Here is a 19,435-nt window from a genome sequence, read left to right on the forward strand (position 1 = left end):
ATCCATCACATCTACAGGAAGTCCTGAAGCATAGAAAATTGGCGGAAGAAAAAGACCTCATGGTCCATCTAGTCTGCCCTTAAACTATTTCCTGTGTTTTATCTTAGGATGGATCTATGTTTATCCCAGGCATGTTTAAATTCAGTGACTGTGGATTGACAAACCACGTCTGCTGGAAGTTTGTTCCAAGCATCTACTACTCTATCAGTCAAATAATATTTTCTCATGTTGCTTTTGATCTTTCCCCCAACTAACCTCAGATTGTGGCCCCTTGTTCTTGGGTTCACTTTCCTTTTAAAAACACTTCTCTCCGGAATCTTATTTAACTCATTAACATGTTAAAACTCATGACATATTAAGAAAAGCCCTGCTGAATCGGGCCAAAGCCCATCGAGTCCAGCATTCTGTGTCCCACACTGGCCCACCAATTGTCTATGGGGATCTTGAGCAGAAAGAGAAGGCAAAACTCTCCCTTTCCCTTGACTCCCAATAAATGGAACCCAAGGGAATCCTGCCTGCCTCAACTCAAAGAAAGCTCAGAGCTCCAAGGAGAGAAAGGGAGCGATGGAGGAAGGGAGGAAAGATGGATCACTAACGATACTAGCTAGTTGGACCAAGAAGGAAGGAAGGAAGGAAGGAAGGAAGGAAGGAAGGAAGGAAGGGTGAAAGACAGAGAGAACGTAAGAACCTAAGAAGAGCCATGCCGAATGGGGCCAAAGCCCATCGAGTCCAGCATTGTGTCACCCAGTGACCCACCAATTGTCCATGGGGATCTTTCTCTCCCTTTCCCTTGACCCCCAACAAATGGGACCTAAAGGAACCCTGCCTGCCTCAACCAACATAGAGGCGGCACTTGGTCATCCATTTCAATAACCAATTATATTTTTCAAGTTATTTTTTTCACAAGTGAGTTGTTAACAAGATTAGTTCAGTCCAGGTGTTATTGTTTTTTTTAAAGCAAATTACTTACCTTTGAAACAGCTAATAAACCTCACTTACGCTGTGTTTTGTTTGGTCAATCAGACTTCAGCTAACCCCTTTTGCTGTTTCTGTCATCATATCTCCTTAAGACTTTTTCTCTCGCTTTCAGTGGTTTCCACCCAGAACATCGGAGTATCTTACATTACAAAAGGTAAAATAAAATAAATAAAACTCAACATGGCTGCATTTAAAGCCAGGCGTGCAAATTTTGTTCCGTATTAAAAGCACGCACGCTCCGATGCAAAACAAAAACGTAGAAGATGGTTAACATCTAGCGACATGTTGTGAATTACAAAGCTTGGCCTGTTCTTGATTCTTTCCTGAAATCTGAATTTTCAGCCCAGTCGTGGCAAATTCCTGGTGCACTTTTAAGGTTCTCATTTTGACCCAAATCAATAAAAAACAAAACAAATGCAGCAAAACAAAGATAATTTTTCCCCCTCCAGTTTTTCTTTTTTCTGTACATTTCTTTCCAGCAAACATTTTCATTTTATTTTGGTTCCCAATAGAGAAAGCCACAACAGAGGAGGACCTAGTGATTAATTTAATGAAAAGGAGGGGATCCTCAAGATGGCTAACGTTCTATGGAAACAAACAACAACCCCAAAACGTTCACACCCAAAAAAAGGGGTGTTTTTCCCCCCCGACATCATTTTTCTTCTTGGCGCGCAGAAACAAAAATCTCAAAAGGTCCAAAATGAAACAAACAACAGAAAAAGGCACATTTACAAGCTCAGTAAAGGTTTTTTCCCCTCCGAATTTGGTCACACTTTCATCCAGTTGCAAACAAGCTTGGGTTGACCCCCCCCCCCAATGACACAACCTTTGCACAAGCTGTTGGAAGTGAGAAATGACACAACAGGTTAGGCCATGTAACACCTTCGAGAGGAGGAGGAAGAAGAAGAGCTGCAACCAAGGAGACAAAAATAATTTTTAGAAAAAAGATACAGGGACATGATTCCATTTAAACCTTGAACCGCAACTTAAGGAGAACACACGCACGCCTTAACCGACATGCTAAAAATGAGTCCTTTCTTTGGAGACATCACTCAGAAGACACCCCAGAGTTCAGGTTTCATCCTTTTAACCCTCCTAGAGCTAGTGGCAGTTGTGATGGAGGGGAAAACGCACAACTCGACAACAGGCCAAATAGAGGGATAAACCTCCTGACGGGAGAAGGAAGCTGGAAGTTAAGAGATTAAGGTCGATATCCACAGGAGCTCTGGAAAAAGGAGGAAAAATAAATAAATAAAACAGGGTTTGTTCAGCAGCAGGAAACAAACCCAAGAAAGATCTAGGGAGCTGAACAATTTCTTGAAAGAGTTTTAACAGATAGGGAAAAGATTTTTCAAGTGAGACGAGTAGATTTACACAGCTTGGAATCAAACTAACGTTAAGAAGGAACATATTTTCTCGTTAACAACTTAACACTTGTTGAAGTCAACATGCTGGCCAAGTTATGACAATCGTAGGAAGCCTGGGTGGGTAGGTGTTTGGGGAGTTTGGTGTAACGAAAACCATGATGCTGGGAACAAGCACAGCCAAACAGTTTTCCTTCACTCTTCAAGCAAGCAAATAAAACGGCAGATTTGTAGGTCAAACCCAAGCATGTGGCCAAAGAATGCAGATGTCGGCTTAAAAATGGGATCCCAGGAACAGGGCTTGGAAAAGAGATCTAGATTCAAAAATGTATTTATTTTATTTATTTATTTATTAGATTTGTATGCCGCACCTCTCCGTGGACTCGGGGCGGCTCACAACACAATAAAACAATTCATAACAAATCTAATAATATACAATTTAAAAGTTAAAAAAACCCATTTTTAAGCAGACATACCTACAAACATACCATACATAAATTATATAGGCCTCGGGGGAGATATCTCAGTTCCCCCATGCCTGACGACAAAGGTGGGTTTTGAGGAGTTTACGAAAGGCAAGGAGGGTAGGGGCAGTTCTAATCTCTGGGGGAAGCTGGTTCCAGAGAGTCGGGGCCGCCACAGAGAAGGCTCTTCCCCTGGGGCCTGCCAACCAACATTGTTTAGTTGACGGGACCTGGAGAAGGCCGACTCTGTGGGACCTAACTGGTCGCTGGGATTCGTGCAGCAGAAGGCAGTCCCGGAGATATTCTGGTCCGATGCCATGAAGGGCTTTATAGCTCATAACCGACACTTTGAATTGTGCCCGGAAGTTGATCGGCAACCAATGCAGACTGCGGAGTGTTGGTGTGACATGGGGGAGGAAAAGAATCAAGAGAGACCCACATCCCAGCAATTCTTCTGGAGTTCACAGAGAGATCCCAAAACATTTAAGGAATTTCCAATGTGTGCAACTGCAGATGTTCCACTCCATCTTTTGTGCTCAAAATTCAGATCTCTCCACTTCCTGTTTGTTTGCCATCACTGTGCAACCTACTATGGTCTGCTGAGCCAGGATTCCTAGCTTCACACAGCTTCTAAAAATGGCTCCAAAAGGCAGCTAAAGCTTTCTCTTCTTCTTTCTCCTTCTCTTTCCTTGGCCGACGAAAGTCTCCGTCTTTTAACAGTGGTGGAAGATGATTGTAAAACAAGGCCCGCATGGAAGAGACAAAATCCCACAATCCCACAAAACCAGGCAGAATCAGGAAGAGTTTTTTTAATTACCAAAATGGTCTGAGGGGCCAGGGGGAAAGCAAAAATGATACAAACCAGAGAAAAGAGGCGGAGGAAAATGGATCATGAAAGGAAAGGAGAGAGGGGAACTTAGAGAGGGAACGCTTGATCTTTAGTAAAAGTAGTGTCTCAAATTCTCCAGGCACGACTCTTAAGCCGTGCGGGGAAAAAAAAGCCACTCGGATTTTCTTTCTTTCTTTAAAAAACAAAACAAATTATTTTCTTGTCCAGGCAGAAGAAGAAACTAAAGTATCTTGAGCTCGTCCTCGCTGCGCTCTTCCTTCCCCTCGCCAATGCCCAGTGGTGAAGTTCGCAAACTTGGTTTTCTTTAGAAATTTTAAAAAAACAAACAAAAAACCACGGTTATAAAATGAATCGGCTGGCCTATTTTCACTTGGCACAAGGAGGCATGCAAAAGCTCAAAAGTGCTGAATAAATAGCAAGGGTTGGGGGGGGGTTCCTTTGTTTGGCAACAACGAAAAAAAAAATATACGGGTTATTTCCCGACGGCTAAAAAAAAAGAAAGAAAGCGGGAGAGGCCACCGAAGTGAAATCTAGGTGTGCGCGTTTCCGCCTCGGGTGGCATGGAACTGGCACTACAAGCTAGGGTATTGTGTGTGTGTGTATGTGTGTTTGCAGGTTTTGCTTTGAAACGATTTCAGAGGGAAGGTCCGTCTTCCTTTGAGGATCGCAAGTTTGGCTCAGGCCGAAGTCCATAGCAGCGTCGAACGCGCCTCCTCCGGAAGCGTCAGGCCGGCCATTCTCAGCTTGCGGGAGTGCAATTCCCAGGCGGAACTTCATTCAGTCCGAAGGATCATGGGAGGATGCTCGCTGTCCTCGTCGAGTCGCAGAGCGCTGAGGTCGTCCTCCAGGCAAACGCCACCAACTGCCCCCAGATCTTCGTTGTAGACTTGAAGGGAGATGGGGGAAAAGAAAGAAAGCAAGATTTACAAATGGGCAGAAATGGGACAAAATGACCCTGGAAAACAAAGGGTACAAATAGCAAAGAATTCGATGAGATATGGGAAAAATTGATATAAATGGATGGAGGAAAGAAAAGGGTAAAATGACACAATGTAACGGTTGTACAGTGGTACCTCTACCTACGAACGCCTCTACTTATGAACTTTTCTAGCTATGAACCGGGTGTTCAAGATTTTTTTGCCTCTTCTCACAAACCATTTTCCACTTACGAACCGGAGCCTACAAAACTGTAATCGGAAAAGGCAGGGAGAAGCCTCCGTGGGGCTTCTCTAGGAATCTCCTGGGATGAAACAGGGCCAGAAAAGACAGAGAGAAGCCTCTGTGGGGCCTCTCTAGGAATCTCCTGGGAGGAAACAGGGCCAGAAAAGGCAGGGAGAAGCCTCCGTGGGGCTTCTCTAGGAATCTCCTGGGATGAAACAGGGCCAGAAAAGACAGAGAGAAGCCTCTGTGGGGCCTCTCTAGGAATCTCCTGGGAGGAAACAGGGCCAGAAAAGGCAGGGAGAAGCCTCCGTGGGGCTTCTCTAGGAATCTCCTGGGATGAAACAGGGCCAGAAAAGACAGGGAGAAGCCTCTGTGGGGCCTCTCTAGGAATCTCCTGGGAGGAAACAGGGCCGGAAAAGGCAGGGAGAAGCCTCCGTGGGGCTTCTCTAGGAATCTCCTGGGATGAAACAGGGCCAGAAAAGACAGGGAGAAGCCTCTGTGGTACCTCTCTAGGAATCTCCTGGGAGGAAACAGGGCCAGAAAAGGCAGGGAGAAGCCTCTGTGGGGCCTCTCTAGGAATCTCCTGGGAGGAAACAGGGCCGGAAAAGGCAGGGAGAAGCCTCTGTGGGGCCTCTCTAGGAATCTCCTGGGATGAAACAGGGCCAGAAAAGGTGGGGAGAAGCCTCCGTGGGGCCTCGCTAGGAATCTCCTGGGAGGAAACAGGGCCAGAAAAGGTGGGGAGAAGCCTATGTGGGGCCTCTCTAGGAATCTCCTGGGAGGAAACAGGGCTGGAAAAGGTGGGGAGAAGCCTCCGTGGCACCTCTCTAAGAATCTCCTGGGAGGAAACAGGGCCTCCATCCTTCCTGTGGTTTACCCAATCGCATGCATTATTTGCTTTTACATTAATTCCTATGGGAAAAATTGCTTTTTCTTACGAACTTTTCTTCTTACGAACCCGGTCACGGAATGAATTAAGTTTGTAAGTAGAGGTACCTCAACACATACGGGAACATAAATTCATACGGGCCTATTAAGTTATAGGGAGGACATTCTCCCTGGCGGGCCCCAGGGAAAGAGCCTTCTCTGTGGCAGCCCCGGCCCTCTGGAATCAACTCCCCCTGGAGATTAGAACTGCCCCCACACTCCTCGTCTTTCGTAAATTACTCAAGACCCATCTATACCGCCAGGCATGGGGGAGTTGAGACACCTTTCCCCCAGGCTTTTTTTTATATTTATGTTTGGTTATGTATATGTTGTTTGCTTTTTTAAATATGTTAGGGTTTTATGTGCTTTTTAACATTAAATTTGTTTTCGCTGGAATATTGTTTTTATTACTGTTGTGAGCTGCACACAAATAAATTGAATTGAATTGAATTGATTGGGGTTCCTGCAAACCTCTCAGTCTACAGTGGAAGGTTTCTGTGTGGTTCTTACCATGTCTTGTGGGCGAAGAAGGCATATAAGCAGCACCTCTGGTCACAGCGGCGCTGTAGGTCTGTGCTACCAATGGTCTGTCGTGAGAGGCAGATTCGAGGATTTCATTGGCTGGCTCCATGCTGCCATCCAACCTATGGAAAAAGAGAAGGATATCTCATCCGGCATTGCCCAGTGGCCTCCACCGACACAGCCAGATGTTCAGCAGGAAATCCCAGTGATGCTGGCAGGAAACCAGATTTATGAGCTGCAGTGGTGCACTGGTTCGAGTGCAGCACTGCAGGCTGCTTCTGGACACTGCCGGCTGCTTGCAATTTGGCAGTTCAACCCTCACCAGGCTCCAGCTCGATTCAGCCTTCCGTCCTTCCAAGGTGGGTAAAATGAGGACCCAGATTATTGGAGGCGAGGGGCTGACTCTGTAAACAGCTTAGAGAGGGCTGTAAACATAGAAACATAGATGTCTGATGGCAGAAAAAGACCTCATGGTCCATCTAGTCTGCCCTTATACTATTTTCTGTATTTTATCTTACAATGGATCTATGTTTATCCCAGGCATGCTTAAATTCAGTTACTGTGGATTTATCTACCACATCTGCTGGAAGTTTGTTCCAAGGATCTACTACTCTTCCAGTAAAATAATATTTTCTCACGTTGCTTCTGATCTTTCCCCCAACTCACCTCAGATTGTGCCCCCTTGTTCTTGTGTCCACTTTCCTATTAAAAACACTTCCCTCCTGGACCTTATTTAACCCTTTAATATATTTAAATGTTTCGATCATGTCCCCCCTTTTCCTTCTGTCCTTGAGACTATACAGATTGAGTTCATTAAGTCTTTCCTGATCAGTTTTATGCTTAAGACCTTCCACCATTTTTGTAGCCCGCCCTTGGACCTGTTCAATTTTGTCAATATCTTTTTGTAGGTGAGGTCTCCAGAACTGAACACAGTATTCCAAATGTGGTCTCACCAGCACTCTATATAGCGGGATCATAATCTCCCTCTTCCTGCTTGTTATACCTCTAGCTATGCAGCCAAGCATCCTACTTGCTTTCCCTACCGCCTGACTGAAAGCACCGTGAAGCAGCGTTTAAGTTCTATTGCTATTTATTTCAGGTCCAAAACTCCTCAAACAGCGTCTAGTTTTAATCACTTGACGCGCCAACAATAGTCAGCCATCCTACGGACATCCCATCTACCTTGATCCCGTCCCTCCATGACCTTCAAATCTTGGTGGAATCGCTCACCCTGCTTATCATTGACTGCACCAAGATTTTCCAGGAAGTTATAGCAAGATGGCTATGTAAAAAAATGCAATTTGATGCTCATGTTGCCTAATTAACTATATTATATATATATAAGGTGTAAAGAAAAAAACCTGACTTGGTAGGAGAAAACTAATTACGGTTTTAAAACCAGCATGCCTAATTAGCTATAAAAAAGCTCATAAATCATAGAAACATAGAAGACTGACGGCAGAAAAAGACCTCATGGTCCATCTAGTCTGCCCTTATACTATTTCCTGTGTTTTATCTTACAATGGATATATGTTTATCCCAGGCATGTTTAAATTCAGTTACTGTGGATTTACCAACCACGTCTGCTGGAAGTTTGTTCCAAGGATCTACTACTCTTTCAGTGAAATAATATTTCCTCACGTTGCTTTTGATCTTTCCCCCAGCTAACTTCAGATTGTGTCCCCTTGTTCTTGTGTTAACTTTCCTATTAAAAATTCAAATCAAACTCAATGGAAATTGTGTTACAAATTGTTCCCCAGAGTTTTTAAAGGGGCATCGTGTAACGGATCCAAATTTATGAAGTTTCTTTTTTTCAGCAGGTAAGTGAATGCCACAGCCGTTAAGCCATCCACAAAATGGCCCCTTTTTTTTGTCGTAACTCGAGAACCACGTCTACCGGTTTTCAGACACGACTGGATAACTTTCAAGAAAACACACGCTCAAATCTTATTCTTTGCTATCATCCAAGACCAATTCAACAGTGTTAGATTCTCTGTGAACCAAAACCTACCATATTTTTCGGAGAATAAGATGCACCATTTTCTTCCCTAAAAGAGGCTGAAAATTCAGGTGAGTCTTATACTCTGAATGCAGCTTTTTTTCGAAGCTTTCCCCGCTCCCCCAGCCCTAACTAGGTGCTAACGATCTTCCCATCTCTTATCTTGCAGGTTCTTTCATTGTTACTGTCTGCGAAGAATGTTTTCCAAGCCCTAAGTCTTTGCAGTTTTTTCCCCCCATTGGTCTAACTTGCTCTGAATAAGTTTCTTTCCAGATGCTAATGATGACTCTAAAGTGTGCAATAGGGTTGATATTCCTGGAGGGGTCTGTAATGTGGTAAATGATTTAGCTTTACTAGATAAATGGTCAAAGCAATGGAAACTGCAGTTTAATGTTTCCAAATGTAAAATAATGCACTTGGGGAAAAGGAATCCTCAATCTGAGTATTGCATTGGCAGTTCTGTGTTAGCAAACACTTCAGAAGAGAAGGATTTAGGGGTAGTGATTTCTGACAGTCTCAAAATGGGTGAGCAGTGTGGTCGGGCGGTAGGGAAAGCAAGTAGGATGCTTGGCTGCATAGCTAGAGGTATAACAAGCAGGAAGAGGGAGATTGTGATCCCGCTATATAGAGCGCTGGTGAGACCACATTTGGAATACTGTGTTCAGTTCTGGAGACCTCACCTACAAAAAGATATTGACAAAATTGAACGGGTCCAAAGACGGGCTACAAGAATGGTGGAAGGTCTTAAGCATAAAACGTATCAGGAAAGACTTCATGAACTCAATCTGTATAGTCTGGAGGACAGAAGGAAAAGGGGGGACATGATCGAAACATTTAAATATGTGAAAGGGTTAAATAAGGTTCAGGAGGGAAGTGTTTTTAATAGGAAAGTGAACACAAGAACAAGGGGACACAATCTGAAGTTAGTTGGGGGAAAGATCAAAGGCGACTTGAGAAAATATTATTTTACTGAAAGAGTAGTAGATCCTTGGAACAAACTTCCAGCAGAGGTGGTTGGTAAATCCACAGTAACTGAATTTAAACATGCCTGGGATAAACATAGATCCATTGTAAGATAAAATACAGGAAATAGTGTAAGGGCAGACTAGATGGACCATGAGGTCTTTTTCTGCCGTCAGTCTTCTATGTTTCTATCTTATACTCCAAAAAATACGATACTTGGGTACTCTGGGTTCAGGACCAACCCTCAAAAGAAGAATTATGTGCAAAGGGGGAAGAGACAGCGAGAGGGAGGACTCACTTGTGCTGTTTCATCAATGTGCATTCACCCCCTTCCTGGGGGTCCAAATTGTACATGTAGAGATACCCGTCGGCAGCTGCTACCAACAGTCGGGGAATTTTCTGAATTCTAGAAGGAAACAATAAGCTTCGTCAGCTAAGCACTGATAATGCGACCTAGGTTGGTCATGAAACGTCTTGCAAGAAAGGCAACAAGTTCAGGGAGCGCCAAAGTCCCCACAATTCATCGGCTTCCGAGGGAAGGTCTGCCTATTCACAGGTCTTGAAGCAGGGAGTGATAGAAACCCCCCTTCGGCCCCAATTGTTCATCCTATCGGGTCAACTGGAGGAAATGCAGATGCTTCGTTCAGTGCAGCACTGAATTCAATTGCTGAATCGGAGTGACACCATTTGGAGGCAAATGGTCTCCACATCCTTTTGCATCTATGTGCAGAGGGGGTCTGCAGGGGAGGGGGAGGACAACGACTTGGGGATCCATGGTCCTCTCTGAGCTTGGTTGCTTTCTTGAAGACATCTCATGACTCAACGGGATAACTTCATCAGTTTTAGAAGGGGGTGGGATTTGCAGAAGGGAAGAGGGGGAGGAAGAGGAGGAAGAGGAGGAGGAGGAAGGAAAGGAGGAGGACCAGGGGATCCATGGTCCTCTCTGAGCTTGGTTGCTTTCTTGAAGACATCTCATGACTCAACGGGATAACTTCATCAGTTTTAGAAGGGTGGGATTTGCAGGAGGAGGAGGAGGAGGAGAAAGAGGAGGTGGAGGACCAGGGGATCCATGGTCCTCTCTGAGCTTGGTTGCTTTCTTGAAGACATCTCATGACTCAACGGGATAACTTCATCAGTTTTAGAAGGGGGTGGGATTTGCAGAAGGGAGGAGGAGGAGGAAGAGGAGGAAGAGGAGGAGGAAGGAAAGGAGGAGGACCAGGGGATCCATGGTCCTCTCTGAGCTTGGTTGCTTTCTTGAAGACATCTCATGACTCAATGGGATAACTTCATCAGTTTTAGAAGGGAGTGGGATTTGCAGAAGGGAGGAGGAGGAGGAAGAGGAGGAAGAGGAGGAGGAAGGAAAGGAGGAGGACCAGAGGATCCATGGTCCTCTCTGAGCTTGGTTGCTTTCTTGAAGACATCTCATGACTCAACGGGATAACTTCATCAGTTTTAGAAGGGAGTGGGATTTGCAGAAGGGAGGAGGAGGAGGAAGAGGAGGAGGAAGGAAAGGAGGAGGACCAGAGGATCCATGGTCCTCTCTGAGCTTGGTTGCTTTCTTGAAGACATCTCATGACTCAACGGGATAACTTCATCAGTTTTAGAAGGGAGTGGGATTTGCAGAAGGGAGGAGGAGGAGGAAGAGGAGGAAGAGGAGGAGGAAGGAAAGGAGGAGGACCAGAGGATCCATGGTCCTCTCTGAGCTTGGTTGCTTTCTTGAAGACATCTCATGACTCAATGGGATAACTTCATCAGTTTTAGAAGGGAGTGGGATTTGCAGAAGGGAGGAGGAGGAGGAAGAGGAGGAGGAGGAAGAGGGGGAGGAAGGAAAAGAGGAGGACCAGGTGATCCATGGTCCTCTCTGAGCTTGGTTGCTTTCTTGAAGACATCTCATGACTCAACGGGATAACTTCATCAGTTTTAGAAGGGAGTGGGATTTGCAGAAGGGAGGAGGAGGAGGAAGAGGAGGAGGAGGAAGAGGGGGAGGAAGGAAAAGAGGAGGACCAGGTGATCCATGGTCCTCTCTGAGCTTGGTTGCTTTCTTGAAGACATCTCATGACTCAATGGGATAACTTCATCAGTTTTAGAAGGGAGTGGGATTTGCAGAAGGGAGGAGGAGGAGGAAGAGGAGGAGGAGGAAGAGGGGGAGGAAGGAAAAGAGGAGGACCAGGTGATCCATGGTCCTCTCTGAGCTTGGTTGCTTTCTTGAAGACATCTCATGACTCAATGGGATAACTTCATCAGTTTTAGAAGGGAGTGGGATTTGCAGAAGGGAGGAGGAGGAGGAAGAGGAGGAGGAGGAAGAGGGGGAGGAAGGAAAAGAGGAGGACCAGGTGATCCATGGTCCTCTCTGAGCTTGGTTGCTTTCTTGAAGACATCTCATGACTCAACGGGATAACTTCATCAGTTTTAGAAGGGAGTGGGATTTGCAGAAGGGAGGAGGAGGAGGAAGAGGAGGAGGAGGAAGAGGGGGAGGAAGGAAAAGAGGAGGACCAGGTGATCCATGGTCCTCTCTGAGCTTGGTTGCTTTCTTGAAGACATCTCATGACTCAACGGGATAACTTCATCAGTTTTAGAAGGGTGGGATTTGCAGGAGGAGGAGGAGGAGAAAGAGGAGGTGGAGGACCAGGGGATCCATGGTCCTCTCTGAGCTTGGTAGTTTTCTTGAAGACATCTCATGAACCAACTCTGCAATATTAGCAGTACAGAAGGGAGTGGGTTTTGATGTTTGTGGGGAAGAGGAGGAGGAGGAAGACTCTTAAGGCCAAATAACTATGACCAACACTGCCCAGTTGTCAACCTGGAATCCCCTCGAGACGCTCCATCCGCCTCCCTCTACACCTTAGGAAGCTACTCCTCCTCCCCCCGTCTGAAAATCCCACTCCCTTCTAACACTGATGAAGTTACCCAGTGGGAGCCCGAGACCTCTCCTGCCGTGCCGCTACTCACGTGGCCAAGGCGCAGATGTTTCTGTGCCCGCAGAAGGGGAGCCGGACCGTTGCGAAGGCTCGGCCTTGGTTGAACATTTCGGTCACCTGGGCAGGCAGGTAGTTTGGGAACGTCCGAATGGTCTCCACAAAGTACCCTGTCCAGGTGGTGGGTTCCTCTTGAGGTCTGGGAAGGAGGGAAAGAGGGAAGCGAGAGGGTCTTCAAAACTATCCCCTTAAGAACGTGACTGTCCATCCAAGGAGCTTAAAGTCAATTCAGCCGCTTCCCTTCAGTTGCCCCTGGTTGAAGCGAACTCAGGGATCGCCCCCCTCCCCTCCCCAAACTTACTTCTCTTTCACAGTCTCCAGTTTGAAAATGTGCACTGTTTCTGTGTTACTGGAAGCCGAGAGGAACATGCCGTCCATGCTGAAGGCCAACGAAGAGATGCTGACACACCTGGAGGAAGGGAGCAAAGGGAAGGTGGGTCAACCATAGTGAAGAAGGTGTCAAGGTTCCAGGTGCAGTGGTACCTCGTCTTACGAACTTAATCGGTTCTGGGACGAGGTTCGTAAGGTGAAAGGTCCGGAAGACGAAACAATGTTTCCCATAGGAATCAATGGAAAAGCGATTAATGCGTGCAAGCCCAAAATTCACCCCTTTTGCCAGCGGAAGCACCCGTTTTTGCGCTGCTGGGATTCCCCCGAGGCTCCCCTCCCTGGGAAACCCCACCTCCGGAAAGAAAGAAAGGAAGGAAGGAAGGAAGGAGAGAGAGAAAGAAAGAGTGAGAGAGAAAGAAAGAAGGAAGCAAGGAGAGAGAGAAAGAGAGAGTGGAGGAAGGGAGGAGAAAGAAAGAAAAAAGAGGAAGGAAGGAAGGAGAAAGAAGGAAAAATATAGAAAAAAAGAAAGAAAGGAAAGAAGGAAGGAGAGAGAGAAAGAAAGAGTGAGAAAGAAAGAAGGAAGCAAGGAGAGAGAAAGAGAGAGAGAAGGAAGGAAGGAAAGAAGGAAGGAGAAAGAAAGAAAAAGGAGGAAGGAAGAAGAAAGAAGGAAAAATATAGAAAGAAAGAAGGAAGGAAGGAGAGAAAGAAAGAGTGAGAAAGAAAGAAGGAAGCAAGGAGCGAGAGAGAGAGAAGGAAGGAAGGAGAAAGAAAGAAAAAGGTGGAAGGAAGGAGAAGAAAGAAGGAAAAATATAGAAAAAAAGAAAGAAAGGAAAGGGAGAAAGAAAGAGTGAGAGAAAGAAAGAAGGAAGCAAGGAGAGAGAAAGAGATAGAGAAGGAAGGAAGGAAGGAAGGAAGGAAGGAAGGAAGGAAGGAAGGAAGGAAGGAAAGGTGGGAAGGCATGTATTGATGAAACATTCAGAGACAGAACAGTTCAAGCAGCTTCAAATCTCCCCCCAATCTTTAGATTGCAATCACACAATCACCTCTTCATGCCCCTTCGGAATTCAAAGAGCTTCTGCCCCTCTGGAATGGAAAATACCCGGATCACCGTGCCCTGCGGGAGAAAGAAATCCACCTTGTAAAGCCATTTTCTCAATGTGACTTCTTGCTTTCTCTGCCTGTCTGGTTCACTTGGGAACCTCTCGGAATCCACTCAAGTCCCGTCCCTCCCCTGTTAAGATATTGATGAACTGGGAGAGCCCATGGTAACAAGGTCAGCTAATGAATAGGCCTAGCAACCGGTCAGCCAATGGGAGCTCACCACTTCTGCGTCTGTGCAGAGAATCAAAACTGAAAAACTTAAGCCTAAGGCTGGGCGTGGCTCAGTCCACTCTGCTCTCTCTCCACTCTGAACTCTGCTGAAATGCAACTAACTGTTCTCTGCTGTCTGTAACTGCTTGATGAAGAACTCTGCTAATAAAAACGTAAGAACATAAGAAGAGCCCTGCTGAATTGGGCCACAGCCCATGGAGTCCAGCATTCTGTGTCACACAGTGGCCTACCAATAATGGGGATCTTGAGCAGAAAGAGAAGGCAAGACCCTCCCTTTCTCTTGACCACCAACAAATGGGATCCAAGGGAACCCTGCCTGCTTCAACCAACACAGAGGTGGCACATGGACAGCCGTTTCAATAACCACCAATACACTGGGCATCCATGAATCTGTCCAATCCTCCCTTGAAGCTATTCAGGCTGACAGCTGTCACGACCTCTTCTGGAAGTGAATTCCATAAACCAAGGACCCTCTGGGTGAAGAAATATTTCCCTTGATTTGTCCTCACTTTCTTACCTATGAGCTTTGGAGAAGGCCCCCTCGTCCTAGTATTATGTGATAGAGAAAAGAATTTTTCTCTACCCACCTTTCTATCCCATGCATGATTTTATACACTTCGATCAAGTCACCCCTGAAACGCCGTCTTTCAAGGCTGAAGAGACCAAGGTGTTGCAACCTGGTTTCATAAGGGAGATGATCCATTTCCTTGATCATTCTTGTTGCCCTGTTTTGCACCTTTTCCAGTTCCATTATATCCTCCTTGAGGTGCGGTGACCAGAACTGCACACAGCACTCTAAGTGTGGTCTCACCATCGATTTGTACAGAGGCAACACAACACTTGCCGACTTGTTTTTGATTCCTTTCCTAATCATAGCAAGCATGGAATTTGCTTTTTTTTTTTACTACTGCTGCGCACTGGGTTGACATCTTCATTGTCCACCAAAACCCCAAGATCCCTTTCTTGGGTTGTCTCATAAAGCTTGGTCCCCATTATTTACAATAATGGTATTGCAAATTTATCTGTTATTATGTTTACAAAGAAGTGAATGAATCCAGCTGAATCAGTCCTCTGTGTGAGCTTCTGGAAATCGATTTTCATGGAACTAACTTTTTATTATTATTTTTGTTACTATTATTTATTAGATTTGTATACCGCCCTTCTCCGGAGACCCGGGCGGCTCACAGGATACAAAAGCAACACAACATAGAAACATAGAAACATAGAAGACTGAGGGTAGAAAAAGACCTCCTGGTCCATCTAGTCTGCCCTTATACTATTTCCTGTATTTTATCTTAGGATGGATATATGTTTATCCCAGGCATGTTTAAATTCAGTTACTGTGGATTTATCTACCACGTCTGCTGGAAGTTTGTTCCAAGGATCTACTACTCTTTCAGTCAAATAATATTTCCTCATGTTGCTTTTGATCTTTCCCCCAACTAACTTCAGATTGTGTCCCCTTGTTCTTGTGTTCACTTTCCTATTAAAAACACTTCCCTCCTGAACCTTATTTAACCCTTTAACATATTTAAATGTTTCGATCATGTCCCCCCTTTCCCTTCTGTCCTCCAGACTCTACAGATTGAGTTCATTCAGTCTTTCCTGATACGTTTTATGCTTAAGACCTTCCACCATTCTTGTAGCCCGTCTTTGGACCCCTTCAATTTTGTCAATATCTTTTTGTAGGTGAGGTCAAAATTGAACGGGTCCAAAGACGGGCTACAAGAATGGTGGAAGGTCTTAAGCATAAAACGTATCAGGAAAGACTGAATGAACTCAATCTGTATAGTCTGGAGGACAAATATAGTTAATTAAAAATTACTACTAAAATCCCATATATAATAAAATTAGTCAGCCAATTCATTCACAACCACACATTACATCTCGTAAACAGAGGAAGGGGGCTTGATTAATACCCTCCCCCTTTCCCCCCACCTCCAGCGACGGGATTGGAAACACACCTTTTCGGAGGCGGTGGCAAGTTTCGTTCCGCTTGCGTCGAAAGCAAGGGCGGCCAGCGGACTATCGTGAGCGGGGATCATGTTGGTAGCCCTCTGCGGAGAAACCCGAGAAATGGAACACAAGATCTTAGTGCAGAATGGCGGTTCCTGCCCTCCTGCCCATCCCTAAACCACCCCAATCTTCAGAGACCAGGGCCTGGCAGGGAGCCTGCGTGGTCTTACCAGGTTGATGGTGTCAAAAACTTGGACCTCGCCAATGGTTGCGCTCCCCGGATAAGCCAGGTAACAGTTATCATTGTTTATGGACAGGGAACACAATCCTTAGAGAAACAGGAAAAGGGCACGGTTGGACTCTCCCTCCTTTGCAAAACGGCCAGTGAAAGAATCAAGAGTAATCACAACGATAATATTATTTATTGTCAACAGTTTGGAAATGATTAATGTCCGTTTCAACATTAACCCACCGCGGAGGCGACAGATGAGAGCCCATTCATTTGTTTTCAAAGTAAGATTTCTTTTACATAGAAACATAGAAGACTGACGGCAGAAAAAGACCTCCTGGTCCATCTAGTCTGCCCTTATACTATTTCCTGTATTTTATCTTAGGATGGATCTATGTTTATCCCAGGCATGTTTAAATTCAGTTACTGTGGATTTACCAACCATGTCTGCTGGACGATTGTTCCAAGCATCTATTACTCTTTCAGTAAAATAATATTTCCTCACGTTGCTTTTGATCTTTCCCCCAACTAACCTCAGATTGTGTCCCCTTGTTCTTGTGTTCACTTTCCTATTAAAAACACTTCCCTCCTGAACCTTATTTAACCCTTTAACATATTTAAATGTTTCAATCATGTCCCCCCTTTTCCTTCTGTCCTCCAGACTATACAGATTGAGTCCATTAAGTCTTTCCTGATACGTTTTATGCTGAAGACCTTCCACCATTCTTGTAGCCCGTCTTTGGACCCGTTCAGTTTTGTCAATATCTTTTTGTAGGTGAGGTCTCCAGAACTGAACACAGTATTCCAAATGGGGTCTCACCAGCGCTCTATATAAGGGGATCACAATCCCCCTCTTTTCATTACAAAAGTAGAAAATAAACATGTCTCGATGGACAACATAATAAAACATGTCTTCACATGATAGAGGTATAATGGAGAGTGAGCAAAGAGCATGAAAAAGAAGGATGTGAGGTTAGATGTGGCAGGATATTACATCATCATAGGAGGATCTTGATAAAACACACACAGTTAACTATTTAATTACTGAATGTCTCTGGGGCTGTCAATATTCAGCGTGACATTTATTTTATTTAGTTATTTATTGGATTTGATTCTTTTGGGACCTAGGAGCCTGGTGTGTGTGTGTGTGTGTCTGTGTGTGTGTGTACTTCAAAATGTGGCTGATGTCAAAACAGCAGACTAACTGTAGGCCTTCTAGAATCTGAAGGTGGAGTCACAAGAGGAATCAGCCTAGAATCTCTACATAGCTACAAAAGACTTTCTTGAATTTCCTTAACTTTTACCTGGTTGTATTGACACCTGTGCATGGAAATTAGTGGAAATAAATCAGTTTAATCGCAGCTTCCCTTTCACACCTGACACTAACATCGCCCAGATGAACACGCCCACCTTACTCTTTTGGACGTAACCAGCTAAAATGGGGAGCGGAAAGGTGTCAGCGTCAGAGAGGGATCAAAGGAGAGTAAGGAGCATATTTTTACCTGCAGGGTTGGGGGGCGTCTCCCTGATGGTGTGTAGCACCTTCATATCCCGTATGTTATGTATATACAGAGACTCTTCCAGGCAGACGATCAATCTCTGGGGGAGGGAAATAAAAAGAAGAGGAAGGAGAGAGAGAAGCAGAAAGCAATAGCACTTAGACTTGTAGGGGTAGTCCTCGAATTACAACCGAGCCCAAAGTTTATGTTGCTAAAGAGAGACATTTGTTAAGTGGGTTTTGTCCCAGTTTACGGCTTTTTCTTGCCGCAGTTGTTAGACGGATCACTCCAGTTGTTAAATTATGATGAATTTGAAAGAGAGGAAGAAAGGAAGGAAGGAAGGAAGGAAAGAAAGGGAGGAAATAGGAAAGAAGGGAGGGAGAAATTGGAAAGGAGGGAGGAAGGGATGAATTTGAAAGAGAGGAAGGGAGGATTTGGAAGGAGGGAGAGATGGAGGGAATAGGAAAGAAGGAGAGAGGGAGGAATTGGAAAAGAGGGAGGGAGGGATGAATTTGAAAGGGAGGACGGAAGGATGGATTTGGAAGGAGGAGAGAGGGAGGGAATAGGAAAGAAGGAGGGAGGGAGGGATGAATTTGAAAGAGAGGAAGGAAGGAAGGATTTGGAAGGGGGGAGGGATGGAGGAATTAGGAAAGAAGGGAAGGAAGGAGAGAGAAATTGGAAAGGAGGGAGGGAGGGATGAATTTGAAAGAGAGGAACTAAAGGGAAGGAAGGGAGGGAGGAATTTTGAAGAGGGAAAGGAAAGGGGAAAGAGAAGGGGAAGGGGAAGGGAATGAAAGGAAAGGCTTATATAGGTAGCCATTGAATTACAACCACAATTGAGCCCAAAATTCATGTTGCTAAATGAGAAATTTGTTAAGGATCGAACTGCGGACAGTTGGTTGCAGTACCGCCTTCTCACCACCGCCGCCACCACCAGCAGCAGCTTGCCTGAACGGGTCCCCACTCACCTGCCTGTTCAGCTTCACGGCCAGGATGGTGTTGGAGTAGCTGTAGTTGCAGATCTCCGTCCCTTTCTTGAAGTGGCAGACTTTCAGCTTGCGGGGCGCCCGGAGGCTCACGATGGCCACCAGGCTGCTGGAAAAGAGCCGCTCCACGATGCAGACGTCTTCGGTGTCATCTGCGAGGCGACGGTGGGAAGGGAGCGGGGCGGCACAAAACAAGAGACACGACAACCAACCAGGTTAACTGCTGGGGCAGGAAAGGAAAGAGCTCACGAGACTCAGCCGCCCTCCCCAAGAAATTGTCTACCGTGTTTCCCTGAGACAGGTTGAGGCAGGCAGGGTTCCCTTGGGTCCCATTGGTTGGGGGTCAAGGGAAAAGGAGGGTCTTGCCTTCTCTTTCTGCTCAAGGTCCCCATGGACAATTGGTAAACCACAGAATGCTGGACTCGATGGGTTTTGGCCCGATTCAGCATGGCTCTTTTTATGTTCTTATGTTACTTCCTTCCTTCCTTCCTATTTTTCATCCTTTCCTATCCTTCCTTCCTCGCACCCTCACTACCTATTTTTCCTTCCTTCCTTCCTTCCTTCCTTCCTTCCTTCCTTCCTTCCTTCCTTCCTTCCTTCCTTCCTTCCTCTTCCAAGTGCCGCCTCTATGTTGGTTGAGGCAGACAGGGTTCCCTTGGGTACTATTTGTTGGGGGGTCAATGGAAAGGGAGGGTCTTGCCTTCTCTTTCTGCTCAAGATCCCCATGGACAATTGGGGGGCCACTGTGGGCCACAGAATGCTGGACTTGATGGGCTCTGGCCCGATTCAGCAGGGCTCTTCTTGTGTTCGTATGTTCTTAACTTAATTGTGCGTGCTGTGGAGTTGCTCTCTTTTAATGCATGGATAGAAAAGGTGGATAGGGAAAAATCATTTTCTCTATCA

The 19,435-nt window shown here is 45.5% G+C and overlaps 1 protein-coding gene across 1 annotated transcript in view; it reads right to left on the reverse strand.

Moving 5' to 3' along the window:
• Window positions 1-3,600: 3,600 nt before the first annotated feature.
• The window catches only part of WIPI2 (WD repeat domain, phosphoinositide interacting 2), a 29,749-nt gene continuing 13,914 nt past the window's right edge, over window positions 3,601-19,435 (reverse strand). Inside the window, exons 3-12 of the mRNA XM_070761308.1 lie at window positions 18,515-18,684; window positions 17,550-17,646; window positions 16,049-16,146; window positions 15,827-15,919; window positions 13,574-13,644; window positions 12,502-12,609; window positions 12,175-12,339; window positions 9,524-9,631; window positions 6,252-6,385; window positions 3,601-4,542 (exon numbers count right to left, since the gene is read on the reverse strand). Coding sequence (XP_070617409.1) covers window positions 4,430-4,542; window positions 6,252-6,385; window positions 9,524-9,631; window positions 12,175-12,339; window positions 12,502-12,609; window positions 13,574-13,644; window positions 15,827-15,919; window positions 16,049-16,146; window positions 17,550-17,646; window positions 18,515-18,684 — 1,157 coding nt within the window. The 3' untranslated portion in view covers window positions 3,601-4,429. The remainder of the gene's footprint in view (window positions 4,543-6,251; window positions 6,386-9,523; window positions 9,632-12,174; window positions 12,340-12,501; window positions 12,610-13,573; window positions 13,645-15,826; window positions 15,920-16,048; window positions 16,147-17,549; window positions 17,647-18,514; window positions 18,685-19,435) is intronic.

This window comes from Erythrolamprus reginae, chromosome 9 (assembly GCF_031021105.1).
Source record: "Erythrolamprus reginae isolate rEryReg1 chromosome 9, rEryReg1.hap1, whole genome shotgun sequence".
Classification (NCBI taxonomy): Eukaryota; Metazoa; Chordata; class Lepidosauria; order Squamata; family Dipsadidae; genus Erythrolamprus; species Erythrolamprus reginae.